This window comes from Falco naumanni, chromosome 15 (genome assembly GCF_017639655.2).
Source record: "Falco naumanni isolate bFalNau1 chromosome 15, bFalNau1.pat, whole genome shotgun sequence".
Taxonomy (NCBI): Eukaryota; Metazoa; Chordata; class Aves; order Falconiformes; family Falconidae; genus Falco; species Falco naumanni.
In genome coordinates this window covers 10468392-10488070 of record NC_054068.1, presented here as the reverse complement: position 1 = coordinate 10488070, position 19679 = coordinate 10468392, and the positions used below count along the sequence as shown (strand labels likewise).

Genomic DNA, 19679 nt, shown 5'->3' with positions numbered 1-19679 from the left:
GGGGCCAGCTCCCGGGCGGGCAGGGCGGTGAGGGGGCCGGGGGGGGGGGGGGGACGGGGCGCGCGCAGCTGGCGGGAAGGGCGCGCGGCGGGCGCGGGGTGGCGGCTCCCCTCAGGCGGGGCGGGCCCGGTGCCGCCGCTGTGGCAGACCAGAGCCGGACCGCAGGTACCTCATCTGCCCTGCTTCCCGCCCTTCCCCAGAGCCGGCAGAATGATTTTGCTGTTTCATCCTTAGACTGTTGGCCTCTTCCACCACCCCCACCCCCCCCCTTTTTTTTTTTTTTCTTTTTAAAATCCTTTCTGTGTGCTTTCCCTTTTATATTTGGGATAATCTGGAGTACTGGCTATGACTTACACTTCAAAGCCAAACTCTGTTAATGGACTATAAATCATACATGGCTTGTTGGAGAGGGAGGAGATGAATGCTAAAATAGCACTGGAAGACTTCAGAGCACTGTCACACTGAACACTGTCTCTAGCAGATGCATCCTCAGCTGATGATGTGAATTTTGTTTTCAGTAGGACACCAACTATCCAGACTTCTCCCACTGTATAGGATTTGGCCACTGGGTGTTGAAAAGGAAAAGCCACCCCTGGCACTGGCAGTTTCTGTCCTGGTGTGGGCCATCAGCGAGGCCTGGCTGATGGGGGATGTGCCCACAGCCTCTGGGTGGGCTCCCTGCCCTCCCATGCCCACCCTTCTGCATGTTCAAGCCATGTGCTCTAATGCTGCTGAATGAGATTAATATATGTAAACTCTTTCTATGAGTGTTTCTTTGAGGTTTGAAGGGATGTTACTGAGTTATTTCCCATAACTGGTGAGGAAGAGGTCATCTTTTACATGCAACACTTGCCGGAAGTCTGTTGCAGCAAATCCTGTTACTGATCTTTTCATCTTTGCCCTGTGATGCAACAACAGAGTTGAGCTATTTACATTTGGCTTATAAATACAATTTTGTGTGCCTTCTATGTGTTGCAAAAGAAAAAGATGCAGCTAATGTCAGGACATAACTTTCTATAGTGTCTAAAAAACCTTGTGCTTCTATTAAAGGCTCTTTAATTGTATACATGTGTATTTAACTGAAGTTTAATGAAATGAAATTGGCTTTGAAGTGAGCTCATTTTTGCAGTCTCTGTTAAGGAATATGTAGGTAGCTTTTGTTTTCCCTTAGGCTAGCAAGGTGGTAACAGTAGGGGCAAAGAACGGCGAGAAAGACTTGCAAGCTTTCCACTATTGAGGCAGGCTTAGATTTGCAAGAAAGCAAAATGCACGTATGCCATCACTTCTGAAAGGGTAAAGGAAGATGAACTACTTTTAAACTTTCCCTGTTAAAACACATGCTTCACCAATGCTACTGTAAAGACGTATATGGAGCATTTGAACTAATGGAAGCATCCAAGGAATGGGGACAGGAATGGAAAGCAGGGCTGGATGTCTTCATTAAGATTACACTGATATCTCTTAGAGCCTTTGTTCTACTTTGAGAAGGATAACTAATCCATTATTAAGCTGGATTTATCACTGATTTAGAGTTTCTACCTGGAGCTAAGTAATTTTTGAGAGATCAAAATAGGTTACTGTGACGCTTGCATCAACCTTTTGTGTTTGGGACTTAGGGCATTGTTAAGGGACCATCTTTCTGTTTCCAAATCTGAATTTGACTCTGCTACTCAACTAACACTCAGATGCTGGCACATGTTTGCGTAGAATCAATGCTGTGGGTTTTTCTGGTTTACATGGTTCAGGTAATGTAATCATTTCTTTGGTGAACTAAAATCTTAGTTTAACAATGTCTCAGTTCACGCTCATTGTCTTTGGTGTTGAGCAATACAGACAACGCATGGTTTAGTAGCTCACTGAGTAGCAGCAGGAGGCTGATCATGTTATCGTGGATGTCAGACATACCTGATCCTCTACATAATGTTACTTTGTAGTCTTACTGATAGTTGTTGGCTGATGACAAAGTTGGCAACCTATTGTAATGAAAATTGGATCAGATTTATTGTGATAAATGACACAGAGCTAGCTATGTTTTTAATGACAGGGACGCTTTTGCTGCCATGCAATGGTAACATGGAATCCCCTGACTTCTGTATAAGGTTAACTGTCAAAAGATAATAACGCAATAGTTAAAAATGCAGTGTTACTCTAAAATACTGTATTTCTACAGGAAATCATTGCTGTGCAAGAGCATATTAAACTGTGTGTGTCAGATGATAGAGTAAACCCATAAAATTGGGAAGCATGCATTTTAAGAATAATTATTTAATTCATACAGTATATGATATACACTGCTAATCTGAATAGAAAAGACATTTCTTCCTTACTGTTGTAGAACAAGAACAGAGATACAACCCGAAATGGAAACTCAAAAGCTGCAGAAAAAACAGTGTGGTAAGATAAGCATATGATTTGTCATTTATTAGTTGCATCAATTTTACAAAGTGTTAGTAGACTGTGATAGGTCTGTCATGGGGTGGTGAGCTGTTGGGGGCATGTTCTTTTTCCTTGTTGCCAAATTTTTTGATTCTGTATTGAACAGCTAAAGGGCAAATGTAATTACAAACTTGCAAGGAATAAATAATACCACCACTAAGTCACTTTTTTTTTTTTTCCTAATGTTTACCCGCATTTTTATTGTATTTTAACTTCTTTAAGAAACCCCAAACATTACAGGTGTTTTAAATATACAATATCTGCTGTTACTGTTGAAAATAATTTTCAAGTAAGTCTTTTTACTATATCCAAAAGACTAAGAAACAGGTTTTTCAAAGTGGTTTACCTACCTAGGTTTTATATGGGTACCTAGAAAAAGCTTTGTGTTAACTTAATAACATAACAACCTGATTCAAGATTCTAGCTGCTGTGGTAAGTGTTTAAGTCTTCTGTAACTAAATACCATATAGCAAGCCTTGCTTTGTTGGATTCTTCCCCTCTTCACTCTGCAGATTTGCACTTGTATTTTCACTCTGAATATTTTCATGGTTCTGTATTATTCACTTAAATACACTTAATGCACCTTGCAATTGTGTATAATTTAGTAATTTACATCACACTAACAGTTGCTAGTAATTTAAAGCCAGAAATATTAAAGAGGCTGTTACTTTAGCAAAGGAAATCATGCTCAAACAACTAACTATGGAATGGAAGATTTTTACATTGTGTGTTATTTATAGATGGATATAAGTGGTGTGGCTCCATTTTTTGCAGTTTTTTCTTTAAAATATGTATACATACTACATTTTGGTGCAAGTTTATTGTAGTACTAAATAGATTTACATAAAGAAAAGAATAATTTTCATGAAGTTTTTTGTGTTTGCTCTTAGACGTGAGAACAGATCTGAACTTACTGCTTGAATGCCTTAAATATCAGATGGACTGCCCTGTATCTCAGAAAGAGGCTTTGATCACTATTTACTCAATTTGTCAACAAAACAGTAAGAAGCATTCTTCTATAGAAACAATGCAATCATTTACGTTCACAATGTATGTTAAGAAGCTGGTTGTCACTGTAAAAAAAATATTTTTTTTCTACATGTTACAAGGTTTGAGAAGTCACAAAATCTTGGAATGTTTTCATTTTACAGAGGACTGAAAGGAAAGGTTTAACTTTTGTTCATTTTTTCTGTTACAGGTGAAGCAAGCGAGTATTTTCAAGAAATTGGTGGTTTGATGTTTATAAGTGATCTTGCAAAGTCAAGTGTTCATTGCATAGTAAAGGAAGCAGCTTTATTTACATTAGGAATTATAATAGAGAGTAATGGTAATAATAAGTAATATTATTTGTATTTCTGAATAAGTTATGATCCCATGTTGCTACTTCTGCTTGTGCTTTGTCTCCATTATATTTTTGGTCTCAAAAAATGAGATTACAAGGTTATCAGTTCAAGGAAGGGGCAGTAAAGGTGCCACTGTGTCGCTGTCCATCCCCAGATCTGGAGAAGTACCTTGCTGATTTGTGTAGACAGCATGTCTTTATGTTACCAGATAGCTGTACTACTACTCTTCCTCAGCAGCAAGTGTTAAATAACCCCTAGATTGTTCCAAAGTTTGCCTACCTCCTGGTTGGTTCAGAACTGACTACAGGGGGAAGCCCTTAGTCACCTTGTAGTCCTGTTTTGTCTCCACTCACCAATTGCTGGATTAAACCTACACTCTGGTCACTATATTACAAAAATTATTTAGGATTATGAATGGCTTGCTTAAGGACCTAATGATTTTTTTTTCTGGTTTCAGTTTATTGTCAACAAACTTTGTGTACTTCTGCATTGTTTGAAGACCTCATTTTATTTTTAGTTAATAAGGATTCTGGTGTGAACCTGAAAAGAATGTCTGTTTATGTCATCTTAGTACTGGTTTCAAATAATAGTAAGTTGGTTTTGTTTTTATTTTTTCTGTGTTATAACACTACTTTCTTCTCTTTGCCAATCTGCAATACAGAAATTTGGGACATTCAATAAATAATTTTTTGGTAAAGTTAATTTCTATAAGATGAATGGTTGCATGTAACTGAACCTGAATTGTCTAAGTAGATTATCACTCACTGGGATTTCCTTAAATAGCAGAAAGTGTTTTAGTTCTAAAAATGAAATTACAGTTTAAAAAAATATAATGCAAACCAGTAGTTTCTGCCAATGTATAGTAAAAAAAAAATAGAAAGAAATGGAACATTTTTGTCAATGTGTTGGTGTGACTGGTTTTTTTTGGATATATGATTAGGAAATGGAAATAGAATATATATGTATGTAAATGAAACTTGATATTAAGATTTTCGTCTCAAGTTGCATGTGTTTTTGGAGTTGTGTTCTTTTTCAGAAAGTGGGCAAACCTATGTCAGAGATACAGGCTGCATTGGTCTTCTGCTGCAGTTATTCAGGTAAGCAAACAGTTGTAATTCAAACAGAAAAATGATACACTATTTAGGACTTCCTTTGACTATTTGGGACTTGTTTGCATTGTTCTTAACAGAACAACTCTTTCCACCTCTGAGATTAATTTGTCAGATGAAAATACTAATCAGTGCTATCAGCTGTGGTCTTCAGTCTGCAGTACTCTCTGTGCCTGTGTTAACAATCCTCAGAATGGTAAGTGGTGGTGTTAAAATTGTGAGAAATGTTTGAAATATTTCTCCAAAGTGACAACAGTTTGTTTTTATTTTTACTGTTCAACTGAAATTTCATTTTACATTTTGATTTGGGGTTATTTGTTTTTACTTTTCCAGAAGATAATCAAAACATTTGCTGTTCAGTTTTTCCGTATGCCAAAGAGTGGCTCGAAAGTTGCACGGAGCCAGAGATAGTTCGTCCTATTTGTTCATTCGTTGGTCTCACAGTTGCAAATAACTGTAAGTGCAACTCAAGCTTTAAATAGTTTTTCTTTTGTAAAAGCAAGTTTAATTTGATAGTTAAATGTTTGATTTCCTTCTGTCAATCTCTACAAATTCATTTGCTGTTTTCCCAACTTTCACCCTGAAAACTGTATTCCACCATCTTTACTTACACTGTGTTGTGCTTAAGTCCATAATTAGCCACAAGCTGCTGTATTTAAGTAAGGTCAGTGAAAACTACTTGGAAGCTATTTTGATTAAAAGCTTTTTACGAATAAAAGTCATTATTATATCTCTGAAAACAATGACTTGGGTAGAACTCGGGCATAATGTTTTCCATTTGTATGGAAGTATTAGGGCCACGTGTTTCCTGTAACTACATGTCTTAGGATTAACATATATCCAAGTTCTGTTGTATGTGTGGTAATACAATGATTAATACATGCACAGAAAAATTGTGATGAGCCTAATTGATAAAATGCTAAAACAATTTGCCATTTGTATTATTTAAGACATGTTTTTTCTTTTTGTCACTAAGCATATGTGCAGAAATATTTTGTTTCTGTTGGAGGACTGGATACATTAGCTAAAGTTCTCATCAAGCTTATGCATGATTCCCGTATGAGTCACTCAAGCACAAAACTTGCAGTAGTAGTAACAAAGACTCTGGATGCCTGCATTGCTAATGACTGTGAGTGAAAAGACTACTACCTTTTTTTATATATGGTAATTTTAAACTACAATTTTTAAGGTCTGGGTCTGGTGGAAAAGTGATATGAATGGATGCTAAAAGGCAATGAAGTTATGTATATCCCAGCTGATATTGCAGTCTTAAAAATTCAAACATGTATATGGGCAATGGTTCAGTTCATCTGAGGTGGGTTACTTTCCCCTTGTTGCTAAAATAAACATAGTGGAAGTTAAACTGTACTGAGAATTAAAAATAAGATGCTAGAGCTAGTTTTGTGTAAGTAAAGCTTAGAACAGGATGTGTCAGTCGTCATATCCTGGAGTTAGAGCTGTGTTTCTGTAGGCTTATGCCTAAACTAATAAGGTTTGTAAGCTTTAAGAGGCTTTAGTAACTCAGGTGTGGAGCTGAACAAACATGGTATGTCTGCATAACACACCTTTACTCTGATTTGCTGCCTGGACAGTGCTATCCGAATGAGGTCTTTGTGTATTCATCAGAAGATTTTGAGAAACCTGGGAGTGTGAAACTGGGCTGTTGGCTATGATTATTTTATTTGACACTTCTGCCACAAGTACTTGCTAACAGAAGTTCAACAAAGTTTGAAAGCATATACCTGCACTAGTTTTGAGCCTAGTTTCAAAGATGTTGGTATGTGACAGGATTAGGTTTCAGCATGTATGTAGTAGCAGTGGTGTCCCCAGTCAGAAACGTTCCTAGCTCTTTTTGTGTCAGATAGTTTATGTGTCAAACTTTATTCCACTCTTGCTGTATTCTGGAGCTGATAAAGATGGGGAGAAACTCAGCTAAGGCACATTGCAAAGCCCTTGTTTATCAGGGCTTCTACCACATCTTTGTGTAACACAATCTGGCAGAAAGGGCAGTGTTGGATATGGGGAACAGCATGGGCAGAATTACTGCACCAGGAGGGATGTGGTAATTTGAAGTGTTAAAATGCAAGAGAGAGAAGAGAAGGACTGTGCAGTCCCAAGGCTTTTAGAGGTTTGTAGAGATCCCTTGGAAAAGAGCATTTTATACTTAGGTGATGTCTGTACGCTTACCATCTAGTTTATTTTCCTTCAAATTATTTTTAACATAATAGCTGCCATGGGTGTTGTCTTGACAAAGTATCATGCTGTGTCAGAGCTACTGAAGCTGCTGTCGGATGACACTCTGGATACAGGAGATAAAATAAGTGTTATTCTAACAATTGGACACTGTACTGAAGTTTGTGGTAAGAATTGTTTTTATTTTTTTTTTCTCTCAGTTTCTATTAAATTCTCACACACTACTTCCATGGTGTGATGTCATCAAGACTGGAACATGAGGGAAAGTTCTATTAAGTAATGTACTATTAATATTAAGAAAAATATGTTTGCTATTTTCAATTTTTACCTTTTAAAACATGTTAGCAGATAGTATTTTTAAGAGCTTAGAAAAAGTAGACTATCATGCAAGAACTCAGAGCTGGGCCTAGGTGTCACAAGGTAAAAATCTTCAAGACCTGGTAACTACAACAATACATACATAACAAAAGATGACTCTTGATATATATGGCTTCTGTCCACTGTTTACACAGCTATTGATGTTTTTTAAAAAAGCTATATTACAGTATTGTTTTTGAAATAACATAAGCAGTAGGTAACTTGAAATATTTTTGCCAGGCTCCTCCGGGCTTTCCCAAGTGTATCTGGTAGAAATGTAACACTTAAGTTGGTATTTTATGTTACTACAAGCCAATAGAATAGGAAGTTGTGACATACTGATCATTATTTATACTTACCATTTTTGCTCATGTATGTTCAGAAATTCAGAGAAAAGGGATTATGTTCACAAATCTGATTATCATCCTCTAAGTGTCAATAACAAGTTCAATAATTAGCTCAGCAAGTCATCAATCTGATTATTTTAAGACATGTTTCCATGACGAATTGAAACAAAGCTCAATGGAAGGTGTCTTTCAAATAGAAATATAATTAAACCAACAGAATAAAAGTTTCTCTTAAAATGTCAACACTAACAAAATCATATTTTATCTTTTGCTGATTCTTTTGCTTTATCAAGTTTAGACAACAAAGAATTATTTTTTGAAAGTTGTCAGTTTTATGAATACATAGTACAAATGAGATCACATTAAAAAAAATTAGCTAATTACATGGTTAACAAGGAGGAACAGATTAGCTAGACCAGGATTAAACTACTAATTTTATGAGAGTTTTGCTAATTATAAACTTTACACTTTTGGTATTTCTGCATCTCAAGGCTTACGTAAATGTAGCCTATATACTTTAGGAGTATATAGCAGAGGAAAAGAAATACAGAAACCATAATTCAATATTTTAGGCAACAACTAAATGAGTTTGGATCTCTGTCATGTGTCTCAATCCTCCTTCAGTTTTCTTACAAGAACTTTGAGCTGCAGTCAAATCATCCTGTGTGATCTAGAGCACTTCTGCTGCAGCCCTGGTAGTAGGTCATTAATTACAGCATGCTTGGATCTGTAATGAAAATCTCTTTTTCAGAATTTCCCTGAAAGTTCTAAGTATTAGGTTCTAAATTACTCTAAGTTTGTGTATGAGGCTAAAACCAATCTGTTTTCCTTTACAATGTCCAATTTTAGAAGAAAACCAGTGTGAACTGCTCCAGAACAATGGTCTTCCACTTATGATTCAGGTATTAACCGAGTCTCAGGATGAGGAACTAAACAAAGCTGCTACTTTTGTGCTGCAAAACTGCAAACAAATGAGTAAGGTTATTGTTACTGCTTTAAAAATTAAAGATCATTCCCATCTTAAAGTTCTGTTGACTTTCTAAATTATTTTTAACTGTAGGAGGTTTGTAATTCTGTGTACTCAGAGATGTCTGATTTCTGCAAAAAGAGTTGCATGTTTGCCACTATGGACTGATTATGGCAGTTAGGCAGAAAAAAGAAAAGTACATATTCCAATGATGTTGCAATAATGCATTTGTGAAAATTATATATGTAGGGCCAGTTCTTAAAGCATTGCCATCTATAAATTATATGTAAAATACTCAAGTAATTTAACCATGCAACTGGTACTCTCTTCCTGGGTATGTACCATTGTATGTAGAGAATAATCAAGCTGGAAATCACCATGTCTACAATTATTTGGCAATACTAAAAAATCTTGATCTTCATTTTTAAAGTTGGGTATTCTGAAGTACCCTGTTTAAGTTTTTTTTTAAATTAACTGTATAATACTACCAATGAAACAGAAAGACACCTTGCCCTTTAATCTCTATAGCATGGAAGGTATTATGCAATTGGTAATTAGTAAAAAGCATGTATCTGCATGTTTGTACTGAAAACATAACTGAATTATATTTAAGATTGAGAGGCTGTGCTGATTTGCAGTGACCATTAATATGAAGTTTTTAAAAAAACAGACACATCCATACTAGTAAAGGGCCTATAGAGTTAGGAATAAGTCAATGATAAAGTAATTTTTTAGAGCACAGCATCATTGTGTAAAGAGCTGGTAGTAACTGTAGTTGCAAGTTTGTCTCTTGTAACTTTTTGTTTGCAAGTTTATATTTGAAGTGAATTATGTTTATGTGTAAATTTAAGTTGTATAAAAATTACTATTTAGAGGTTATATTTTGCATTATTTTATTGAGGCTGTCCCTCAGCATACTAAACTACAATAAATAATTATTAAGGTGTTTAGTGATAAAATTTGGAATATTAATATTGTTTTATATTTTATAAAGCTGAACAATTGTCCCTGAAAATAAATGATAATTCATTAAATGTGAACAATGCAGAAGAGTTGGATATGCGAGTCAGAAAAAGAAGTCTACAAGACTACTGGAAGAAAGCAAAAGAAATTTTGGACAGAATAAACTTGATGGAAAAAGAACATGATGAGGTTGGCCTATTTACCGAAGTAGGATAAAACTAAGCAAATCCTTCCAGAGTTTAGGGAGAAATAGAAAGTAAACCCGTAAGATAATTTCAGTGTGAGCTAGAAAAGTAGGGGGAAAACACTGGATGTGTGTGAAACTACAACCTGCAATTTTTACCATTACTGTATATCATACAGAGTTAGAAGTATGCAGGACAATTGGAGAACTCAGGCATCTGTATTTTTATGAAGCATTTCAGTTTATTATAAACCCAGATTTTCTACAAAATTAAGATCATCTGGACAAAGTTATTTTTAACTGTTGATCATTTGAACCTATAATTTTAATATTTGCAAGCACAAAATGCCTGTGATTGTACAGATATGGTGAGATAGATGGTAATGGAAAATGTGAACATAAACTGAAATAGTTATTTCACATTTTCTTTGTGCTGTATAACTACTTGGTATCTCTGGGTCTGGAATAGCAATTTTTGAGTTAGTTGGATCTTAATTAAATCTTTTCATTTCTAGAAGTGCCTTGTATTAGTAGCAAATCCATCGCTTCAGCCTGGAATTACCATTTAGTAACTCCTCCTTCAATGCCTTCAGCAGCACTGCTGGCTTATTGGCCCTCAACTCAGTCTGGGATTTTTCAAGCTTCTCTGGAATTTGCTTTACCTACAGAGTTAGACTGGTCTATCCTAGTTAATCTTGTTACTGAATTTATTTAATATTGTTATAGAGCTTGTATAGTCACTAACTAGTATTTTTCAATACAGGAAAGAGTGCAAGGAAGAGTACTTGTAGACAGATCTTCAGAATCCAATATGGAAGCATCAAAATACCATGAAGTGAATCCTGCTGATCTAAAAGCTTACGCAGAAAGAACACGTGAAGTGCATTGTCTGCAGTTGGCATCTAAGTCAGATGATAAGGTTCTTGCTTCATCTGTAATTTCTTCTCCAGTGAAGAGTAAAATACTGAACACTATGGGTCCAGTAAATGCTTTTACTAGACAAAGTAAACACATTAATATTCCATGCTCAGTGAATGAACTGCAAACAGACAGCGTACTTCAAAGTCACAGTATGAATGAAAAAACTGCTTGTGTAAAAAATCAGTCTATTCTTCAAGTAAGGTAAGTATCTTATACCTAAGCAGAAATATTGAGTTGTTCTTTAGTAATTTCCAAACTGAATGTCAGCCTTTTAAATGAGCTGTTACTATGTCTTTTTCTTCTGGTGAAAAGACATAGCCTTTTGGTGGATCACTAGAGAATATTCTGTGGAAGTGTTTTTGACATTAACTCATCATTGCTTCCTATGGTTATCTTTCCTATCGATAAACAAAAAAATAGCTATAGGCAACCTGCAAGGATAAATACAGATTCCATTATCTTGAATTTGTATCTGGATTTATTCCTCAAGAGTGTGAACAAAACTACATTTCTCCCTTTTTTGAGTTCCTCATTTTTATTGTGCTTTTTTAATGTGGTTGGCCGGACCCTGCTCCTATGCAGTTTTTTTACATGCATTATACCATAACTTTGCAACTAGCACAGAAATTATCAAGGGCCTAGGATATTTTCCATGGTACATTCAGGTAATTTTTGCTTTGCTACTAATTAGCATACCTTCACACAGCTTCTTTATTTATGTTGTGATTTCTGAAGCACAAAACTATTGAATTTTTTTTTTGGGGGAAAGAATGCATATGTATTTGTGTGAAAAGAGGAGTTATCCAAGCACAACCATGGATTAGGCTACTTGCTCCTGCAGCATTCAGAAGTAGTCTATGACACAGAAAAAAGCATGATTGCCATATCATAGGAGCATGCTGGTTGCATGAAAGTTAATCAGTGTAAGAAAAGAAGAAAATAATTACATTTTGGAGCAATTGCTACATCTGGTGAAGGCTACAGTATTTTGAAGATTTTGTGAAAGTTTTATATGCATTAAGTAATCTTTATGTGAATCAGAATTGCAAATGACTCTGGAAACCACCTTCCCTTGAAAGCACTGCATTCCAAATGCTGGAACAGCCATGCTGAGCAGCACTGCAAGGAATGCTTATCAGAGGTCTCTGGTAAGTAGATTTTTAACACACAATGATGACGTGTTGGATACTACTAGCCCCGTAACTTGGGATAATTGGAATCAATTTTTAAAATTCTTATATCTTTAATGTGGCTTTTGTTTTGCCTTTGGAACATGTGTATTAATTTACAGGCAAATGTCCATTGTGAATTTGATTTTTTTTTTAAAATTTCTTCACATTTTGATCTTCCCAGTGAAGACTTACTTAAACAACCAGCAGAGATTGTCAAAAATATGAAACAGACATGCACATCAGGTATAAATAGCTATACATATTCCTTTCTTTTGTTAATTTTGACAATTTTATTCTTAATGAGATTTTAATTAGGTTTGTGTACTATTATAACTCCTTTTTTTAGATGTTATGTATCATTAGATGGCAGAGTACATTGTGTAAGAGAAATGTTTTTCAGATTTGCATTTATCTTCTTAGTCTGATACACTTATTTCAGAATTGGGATCTGTGCAATCAAATGTTTATTTATAATTTAGTTTCCTGTTGATTTATAAAATTTAGAATTATGCATTAGATTAGTATTTGCCATAATGGTAGTTTTACAGGTGACTAAGCTGATTTCCAGGTTATACCTATTTAAATTGAGAATAAGTATTGTTCTAGTATATCACATTTATTTCTGTTTGGAATCAGATGCTGAAAAAGTATATAGGGCTTAGTTAGGCAATGTAAGCTTACAGGGTTATTTTGTAGTGTTCAAGTTGAACTAATATGCTTTGGAAGTGTGATGAAAAAGCACTGGATTAAATGTAATTATTCTTGATTTAGAAAAGTGTAAATACAATCCATTTAACTTGAGGAATTTCACATGGATTTTCTGCTGGAATTATTAAATGCATGGATTATTAAAATTTAATAATCCACAAATAGAAAATACGATTGAATATAGGTATGCTGATGCATGATAACAACAGCAAAAGATAGGTTGAATTTTCTTAGTAGTTTTTTCCTTCCTAATGTAGATCAACATTTGTTCTACTCGGAGATAACCAAGGAAGCAAAAAGTACTTCAACTACATCTGCATCCCATGAAATGGCAGACTTAAGGTGTTTAGGTAAGTATTATCTTAGGTTTTTAAGCCTTCTTTTTATGGAGTCAAGAGAGTCGGCAATGCAGTAAGTGAACTGACATTACAGAAATTTTAACACATCTATTGGATTACCTATTATGGAATTCTTTTCTGCTTCCTTTCCTTTTTCTGCCCCTAAAACATAACAAATATTGAACTAAAGCTTACGTATTCCAGTTTCAGTCTATGTATCTTTTCTTAATGTGCCTTTACTAACAAACAGAATATGCAGTAGCTTAAAAGATGACACTCTACTTACAAGAATACTTAAGAGTGGGTGTTTTCGCCCTTCCTCTGATGGGAAGGAGGGAGGAAAAACATGTAGCCCTGCTCAGTTCCATCATGTTTTCCCCTGGTAAGCCTCCTAACTATTCTGCAGCCCTTCAATTTTCTCTGCCTTGCTGCTAAGTACAGGCAGTCAGTTTTACAGTAATCCAGGATTGTAGCCCTCAGTTACCCCATCTTCCACATCCTGGACATGACCTTTCAGTAGGTTATATAGGTTATACAAGAATGCTGCTGGTACACAGTTTTGGAAGTGGGTTTTGTAATCAAGCTTGTGTCTTTAGTAAAACAGAACAAAAAAACCCACCAAAAGTGCAAAAAAAAAAAAAAAAAAAAAGGAAAAAAAAAGCCCATAACCTGCTTTTGAACATCATTTTGGCATATGAATCTAAGTTGTCATGGCATATGAATCTAAGTTGTCAAACTAAATTCAACCTAAGCTTTAGCACTGCTTATCTTACACTAGAATATTGCAGGTATGTACCAGTGCCCTTCTTATAATTCCTCAAAGTACAGAAGTTCTCCTTCAGCTGACGTAACTAGCTGTGAGAACATCCAAGAATAACTAAACCATAAATTATCCTAGGAATGTCCTCAAAAATGAACAGGAAGGCTTCCTGTGAGGAAATTCTTACTGAATCCAGACTTACCATTTATTCAGTTTAATACAAATAAAAGTTACAACACAGAAAGTTTTGAAGTATAGCAACGACATCTTATATTTTGGCTTCTGGATAAACACGCAAAAGGAATTGAGCCCCTTTCTTCCCATCCCACTAATATTTTTACTTCTGTAGAGGATCAGTGCCTCATTTAGTACTTCAGGAGTTGAAGCGCAGTGTAATTTGGTCCCACAGGTCATGTTAAAACAGCTTTTTTTTCACCTGGCAGTTTATTTTTTTACAAGTACAAGAGAGCAAGTACAAGAAGTAAGTATGTTCAAGGACATACATAAAAGTATAACCTCTTTTGAAATGTGTATATGGAAAATAGGAGGTCAAATTGTAGATCATAGTGAGCAAAATAAAATGCTGGACTTTGTGATGGCTTCTTTAACATTTGCAGTTGTTGTTTGTACAATAATCCATTTTTTTTTCCAGGCTGTAGAGCAGGAGGACTATTGTTCAATAGTAAAACCTTTACCAAGATGTTGCAAAATTGTCCATACCAGTGTGACCGTCACAGAGTAATTCTGGAAGCTGAAGAAAGATATAAAAAGGAACTTCGCAAACTGGCTGTTTGTAACAACAGTAGATACCTAAATCCTGAGAGTAATTATGATTTTTTTTTTTTAGTTGTTGCTATTGTTTTAAATAGCCTTTAAAATTCTGAACTTTTTTTTTTGTCTGATTCTGATTGTCCTGCTTTTGTAAACTCATTTGATTGACCAATGATTTGTACTAAGTGAGATCAGAACTAGCCACTTCTGTTTTGAGGATCTTTTTCTGTCTGTTTCTTGGTAGTAGTGATACATTCTCATTACAGGCTTTGATGAGTCTCCTGTGTGCCAGTTAGTCAAGTACTAACAGAAGGAAATATATTAAGTTGAAATAAGTGTGAATGGTGTATGACATTGTAACAAGGTCATTCCATTCTAATATTACAGACTTAAGATGTAAGAAGCTTATAATTCTTAATGAATTAAATAAAAGCGCATCCTATATTTTTCTAGTTTAAAGGAGGCATTTTGAAAATTAAACAGTTGTTATTTACTTGCATTTGTACTGGTGTCTATCTTATATTTTCCAGAAATACTGCTGACCCCAGTGAAGAAAGAAAGACTGCATACAGAAATATCAACTTCTAGGAGCAAAAATGATATTTTCCAGAGTAAGGGCTTGGTTTCAAAATTACTGCAGAAAGCCCTTACTGTCTAAGTAATTCTTTTGCAGGACTTTACCATGGGAGGCTATGGATAGGGAATTACTCCTTTTTTTTTTTTTTTTTTTTTTTTTTCCCCTGTGATAATCGGTCAGAAAATGCATATTCTGTAGTCGTGGAATTATGTTACACATATTAGTTCACAACAAAGTTATCTGGCACTTGCTTTGTAGATACTGCTCTGAATCCTGTCAGGGTTACTTCCATGCCATCTGCTATTTTTCAGTTTTGTGGCATTAATTTTTAAAATGGAGAGATATAGTCGGGATCAGAACACAGCACAGTTGCCTGTTCCTGGATTCAGCATCACTTTATTACACAGTTATAGCTATGTTATCATATTATACCTGTTTCTGTTCTTGCATGGAGCTCTGCTAAGGACCTGGGTCTCTGTGTGTTGAAAAGTTAAAAGGGTAAACCTTGATGTATGCAACAATACTAGAGCAAGTAATTGAAAACAACCTACCAGAAAATGAAGTACAGGAGATGTATTTACCACACATATGCATTATGAGGTGTTGAATAACGTGTTATTAACAAGGTGAAGGTGGAAAAGTGAATGTAAATTCCCTCAGTTTCCGCAGTGCAATTTAGGAACTCTATGTTTACAGACCCATCAGTTGCCCATAAAAACTGATATTCTTTATAATACACAACTGCCCATTTGTAAATAGCTAAGTACATATGTTTAACAGTGTTTTATTCTGTAATACATCAAAAAAGTTAATGGTTATAATTTTTTTCCTTAATCTGCAGATACAAATTTTTACATAATTCACAAGGAATTTTCTTCAGAATGTGGTGTTTGTGGGTACATCCTGCAGAGCTCCAACTACAGTCATACATTACCACATTCATCAACTAGTAACCAATACTGTTTCTTATGATCAATGACCAGAAATTTTAAAGTAGGCTGAAGCAGCTCTCTAAATCGGAAGTAAAATTCTAAAACATTAATATTACTTTTTTAAAAAAAGTCTCTTGAAAAATAAGCCCACCTATCAGGAACTTATTTTTAGCTTCGTATTTCTAAAAACCTTGTTTACATTGTTATTTAATTAATTTCCGGTAAAAGCGGAACTTTTAGCAAGTAACCATTTGCTAAAGTAAACTGAATTTTCCAGCCTTTCTTCCAAGTAGATAGTAGTATGGCTTAAAAGATGGTTCTTTCTTAAATTTTAATTCCTAAAACATTACCTGTGTTTTGTGTTTTGTTTTTTTTGTTGGTTGGTTGGTTGGTTTTTATAAGAAAGATGCATAATACAGGAGATGTATTTATTTTGGCTTTTTTTTTCAAGGTATTCTTTTGACTCCAGTTAGAAAAAACAAATCTAATACTTCAAGTAGAGACAAACATAGTAAAAATACTAGGTTGGCTGACTACTATAACTTGAAACCTACCTATAAGACCTGTGAGTATTACCAGTATTTTAATTCTGTAATAAGCATAACTTTAAGATTAGGTTTTACATTTAGGTCAGGGCATTGAGAAAAGCACCTGTGCTTGCTATTGGAGACAAATGGCTAGGAATTTAAACAGGTTATGTTCTTGTACCTTCTATCATAGTATTACTGATGTTTGAGTTATTTCCTATTATTTGCTAGTTGCTTCCAGTGCATAAATAATTTTCATGTGTTAATGATGAGAAAAAGGTCTAATGAAAATGAGACGTTACTAATAAAGCAACATTTACATATTTAAGTTCATTAGAAGAAATGTTCCTTTACAGCATTCATACTATATTCAGCTTTGCAGTAGATTTCAATTAGGTTAAAGTAACTAAAAGATGGCCTTGTTCACAATTCCATAGTTTTCCAGAAAAACCAAGATGCTAACTTAAAGAGACAAAGAGTCAAAGAAATGTGCAGCCAGGAATGTCAGCGCTTAAAAGGAAATTGCAAATATTTACTTGACAAAGATGAGGTAAGTTATGCAAAGCCAGATCATACACTCATATATTTATAAATATCCAAATGAAATCACTATGAATTGCTTAATTTTTTTTTAAGTCTGCTTTAACAGGAGCCCAGTAGCAAAGTGAACCTTATGAAAAAGATATTCCTCTGTTGATTCTACTCCAGTCATACTGATTTATCTCTGAAAAGAGTTAAGTATTTTTCAGTTGGCAGTCTTTTCTGAATAATGGATATGGAAGTGTGCTTCTTCTGGCGCTAATGAAAATTTACGTAGTAAATAACAGAAACGTAAAGGAGTAAACATACTAAAGGTATAAACTATGTAGGCATGGCAGAAATGAAGGTGAAAGTCATGTACAAAATACTGTATTTCAGTAAGTGGGTGAAGCATCCTTGAAGAACCGTTGTTGTCTTGACAAAGTGATCATTTCTGTAGAACTACTTAAGATTGTGTTGTCAGTAATAATGCATTACATCCAAATGCAAAATAGTATGTACATTTACATAATTTTGAATTACACTAGAATAAATATTTGCAGAACAATGACATAAGTTTCCTGGGCACGAACACAAGAACTTTAAAGAAGAGAAGAACACGAAAAGATTTTACGACTGAAGAAATTAACTGTCTTTTGAGCGGAGTAAAAACCATGGGTAATCACTGGAATGTAATTTTGTGGTCTTATCCATTTCAGAAAGGACGGACAAGTGTTGATCTTTCCAAGAAATACCACAGGTTACTGTTGTAAGTAATAATAATTTAATTTTCTACTGATCATATATGCTGTCAGCTCAGTTACCAGCTGCTGTCCCTGAATTGACCTGGGGGGAAAAAAATAAAATAAAGACAAGCTGTCAGCCCCTGGTATTGTGCTTTGTATCAGTTCAGGCTGAGTGTTAGAATAGCCTCCGACATAATTCAGTCAGGGGCTGTGCTTGGAGAGGGAGAACTAAACTGGGAGACTATTAGAGAGCCTTTGAACCTTCCAGTGCCATCCGACAGGACAGAGAAAGGATAAGAATTTCAGTTAAGGACTCTAAACTAATCCCTATGTTTATTAGGAAGTTGATATTTTCTCTGCTGACTCTCTTTTCTGATGATGGTTTGTGAAAATCTCTGTGGTAGTTTTCACCATGTTTAATATGAGATTACACAGAGATGCTATCTATGGGATGGAGTAGATAGCATCTCTGCTGTGCTTTGGAGATGTGTGGGAGCATTTCATGGCAAGTGTTTTTCTATTGAAATGTTTTCTAAAATTGTGCATTGTTTTGTGTCAACATTTGTTGTGATACTTTCTCTTTTATCTCTGCTTTATAGAAGCAAGAAAAAATGCAAAGATCATCAATAATATCTTTCAAGAGGATTTTGGATTTTGTTGCAGAATGTTGAAGAATAGCATTCCTAACTGAGGTATTGTCACAACAGTATGAACCCTTGAAGAATTTAGATTTCTTGGACTCATATTTTCAGATGATAACATTCACTGACAGTTATGTTTTGTAAATTTAAATTACATGTAAACTGATAACAGTTGTTTGAGTTTTTTTTAAGAATACTAACACAGCTAATAAAATCTTCAGTAGTAAAATTTAAGGATGTTTTTTAACTTAATTTAACCTTGAACATTTGATTTATGTAACATTTGATTTGGCTTTTTGTTTGAAACTTTTTATAATTTGCTTTATCATTTGTAAGAAAAGGCTATATTACTAAAATTAATATTTTATGTCAGAAACTGCTGAGGTTAATGTTGTGTCTGAATTTTTTTCCTCTTAATCAGTGAAATGTTTAAAGCAGGTGAAATATTTTTCATGTGTTTAATGTGCTGTATGTGTAAAAAAATTACATTTGACAGAAAACACCAAATGTACGGTTAAACACTGCTGCATATAGTAGGCAAATCTTAGATTGGTACCTAAATTGAAATAGAAAGTTGTGGAAATGTCAGAACTTCTTGGTAGAGGTTTTAGTGTGGTTCAGCTGCAGTATTTCTTGATTGATATTAATGGCTGGACCTACCCAAAGTACTTCAGTGTTGAACGAAGTGGCATGCACGTACTCGTGACATTTGGTTTCTGTTTACAGTTGAATATTTTTTAATGTATTATTCAAGTCAGTGAGCAGAACCACCGTTTCTGCTAATTACACAACTTCTATAGAAAGCTTTAGTGAAAACCTTAGTAAACTGATTTTTCAGTGATAGCCTTTGTATTTATTTTGTATTTTTTTATCTATTTTGATAAAGGAATGATTAATTAATTAATTCATTGTGGAAAAAGTTTAGTTACCTTATTGGCACTAGGTTTTCACTATGATGTAGCTTAAATGCTCAAAACTGAGCAAGATAACAAAAAACTGAAAGACTTGCAGTAAAGTGATGCCAATGACATAATAAATAGGTCTTCTAATACTTTCAGCTGTTGCAGTTTGGTTTTTATATTATTAAAATACTCAAGTACCTATAAAATACATCTTTAAATGGAGCTTTTCAAAGCAGCGTGGATAAATATTGGCATATGTATTTGCA

General features: G+C 34.7%; 1 protein-coding gene across 2 annotated transcripts; it reads left to right on the top strand.

Annotated features, from left to right (window-relative positions):
* Positions 1-185: 185 nt before the first annotated feature.
* TERB1 (telomere repeat binding bouquet formation protein 1) lies at positions 186-19562 on the top strand. 2 transcript variants are annotated; one of them, XR_005831146.1, is made up of 20 exons: positions 186-2394; positions 3327-3437; positions 3635-3763; positions 4237-4368; positions 4816-4876; positions 4969-5084; positions 5222-5344; positions 5865-6017; positions 7117-7248; positions 8635-8760; positions 9747-9904; positions 10663-11021; positions 12174-12235; positions 12958-13050; positions 14451-14621; positions 15100-15180; positions 16530-16643; positions 17043-17155; positions 17242-17893; positions 18470-19562. XR_005831146.1 is itself a non-coding variant. In XM_040615558.1 (20 exons), exons 1-20 carry the CDS (start codon positions 2361-2363, stop codon positions 18498-18500), a joined length of 2349 nt encoding a protein of 782 aa, XP_040471492.1. In that variant the 5' UTR covers positions 187-2360; the 3' UTR covers positions 18501-19562. The 2 variants fall into 2 exon arrangements, 1 of the variants encoding a protein (XP_040471492.1); XM_040615558.1 differs by having other exon boundaries at positions 187-2394; positions 17844-17893.
* The last annotated feature ends 117 nt before the right edge of the window (positions 19563-19679 follow it).

Bases quoted from the DNA above. Each gene is read 5' to 3' on its own strand.
- TERB1 (XM_040615558.1), top strand. From the start codon at position 2,361: ATGGAAACTCAAAAGCTGCAGAAAAAACAGTGTG. The intron at 11,022-12,173 runs GTAAGTATCTTA...TGATCTTCCCAG, and splicing joins CAGTCTATTCTTCAAGTAAG to TGAAGACTTACTTAAACAAC. The intron at 13,051-14,450 runs GTAAGTATTATC...TTTTTTTTCCAG, and splicing joins GGCAGACTTAAGGTGTTTAG to GCTGTAGAGCAGGAGGACTA.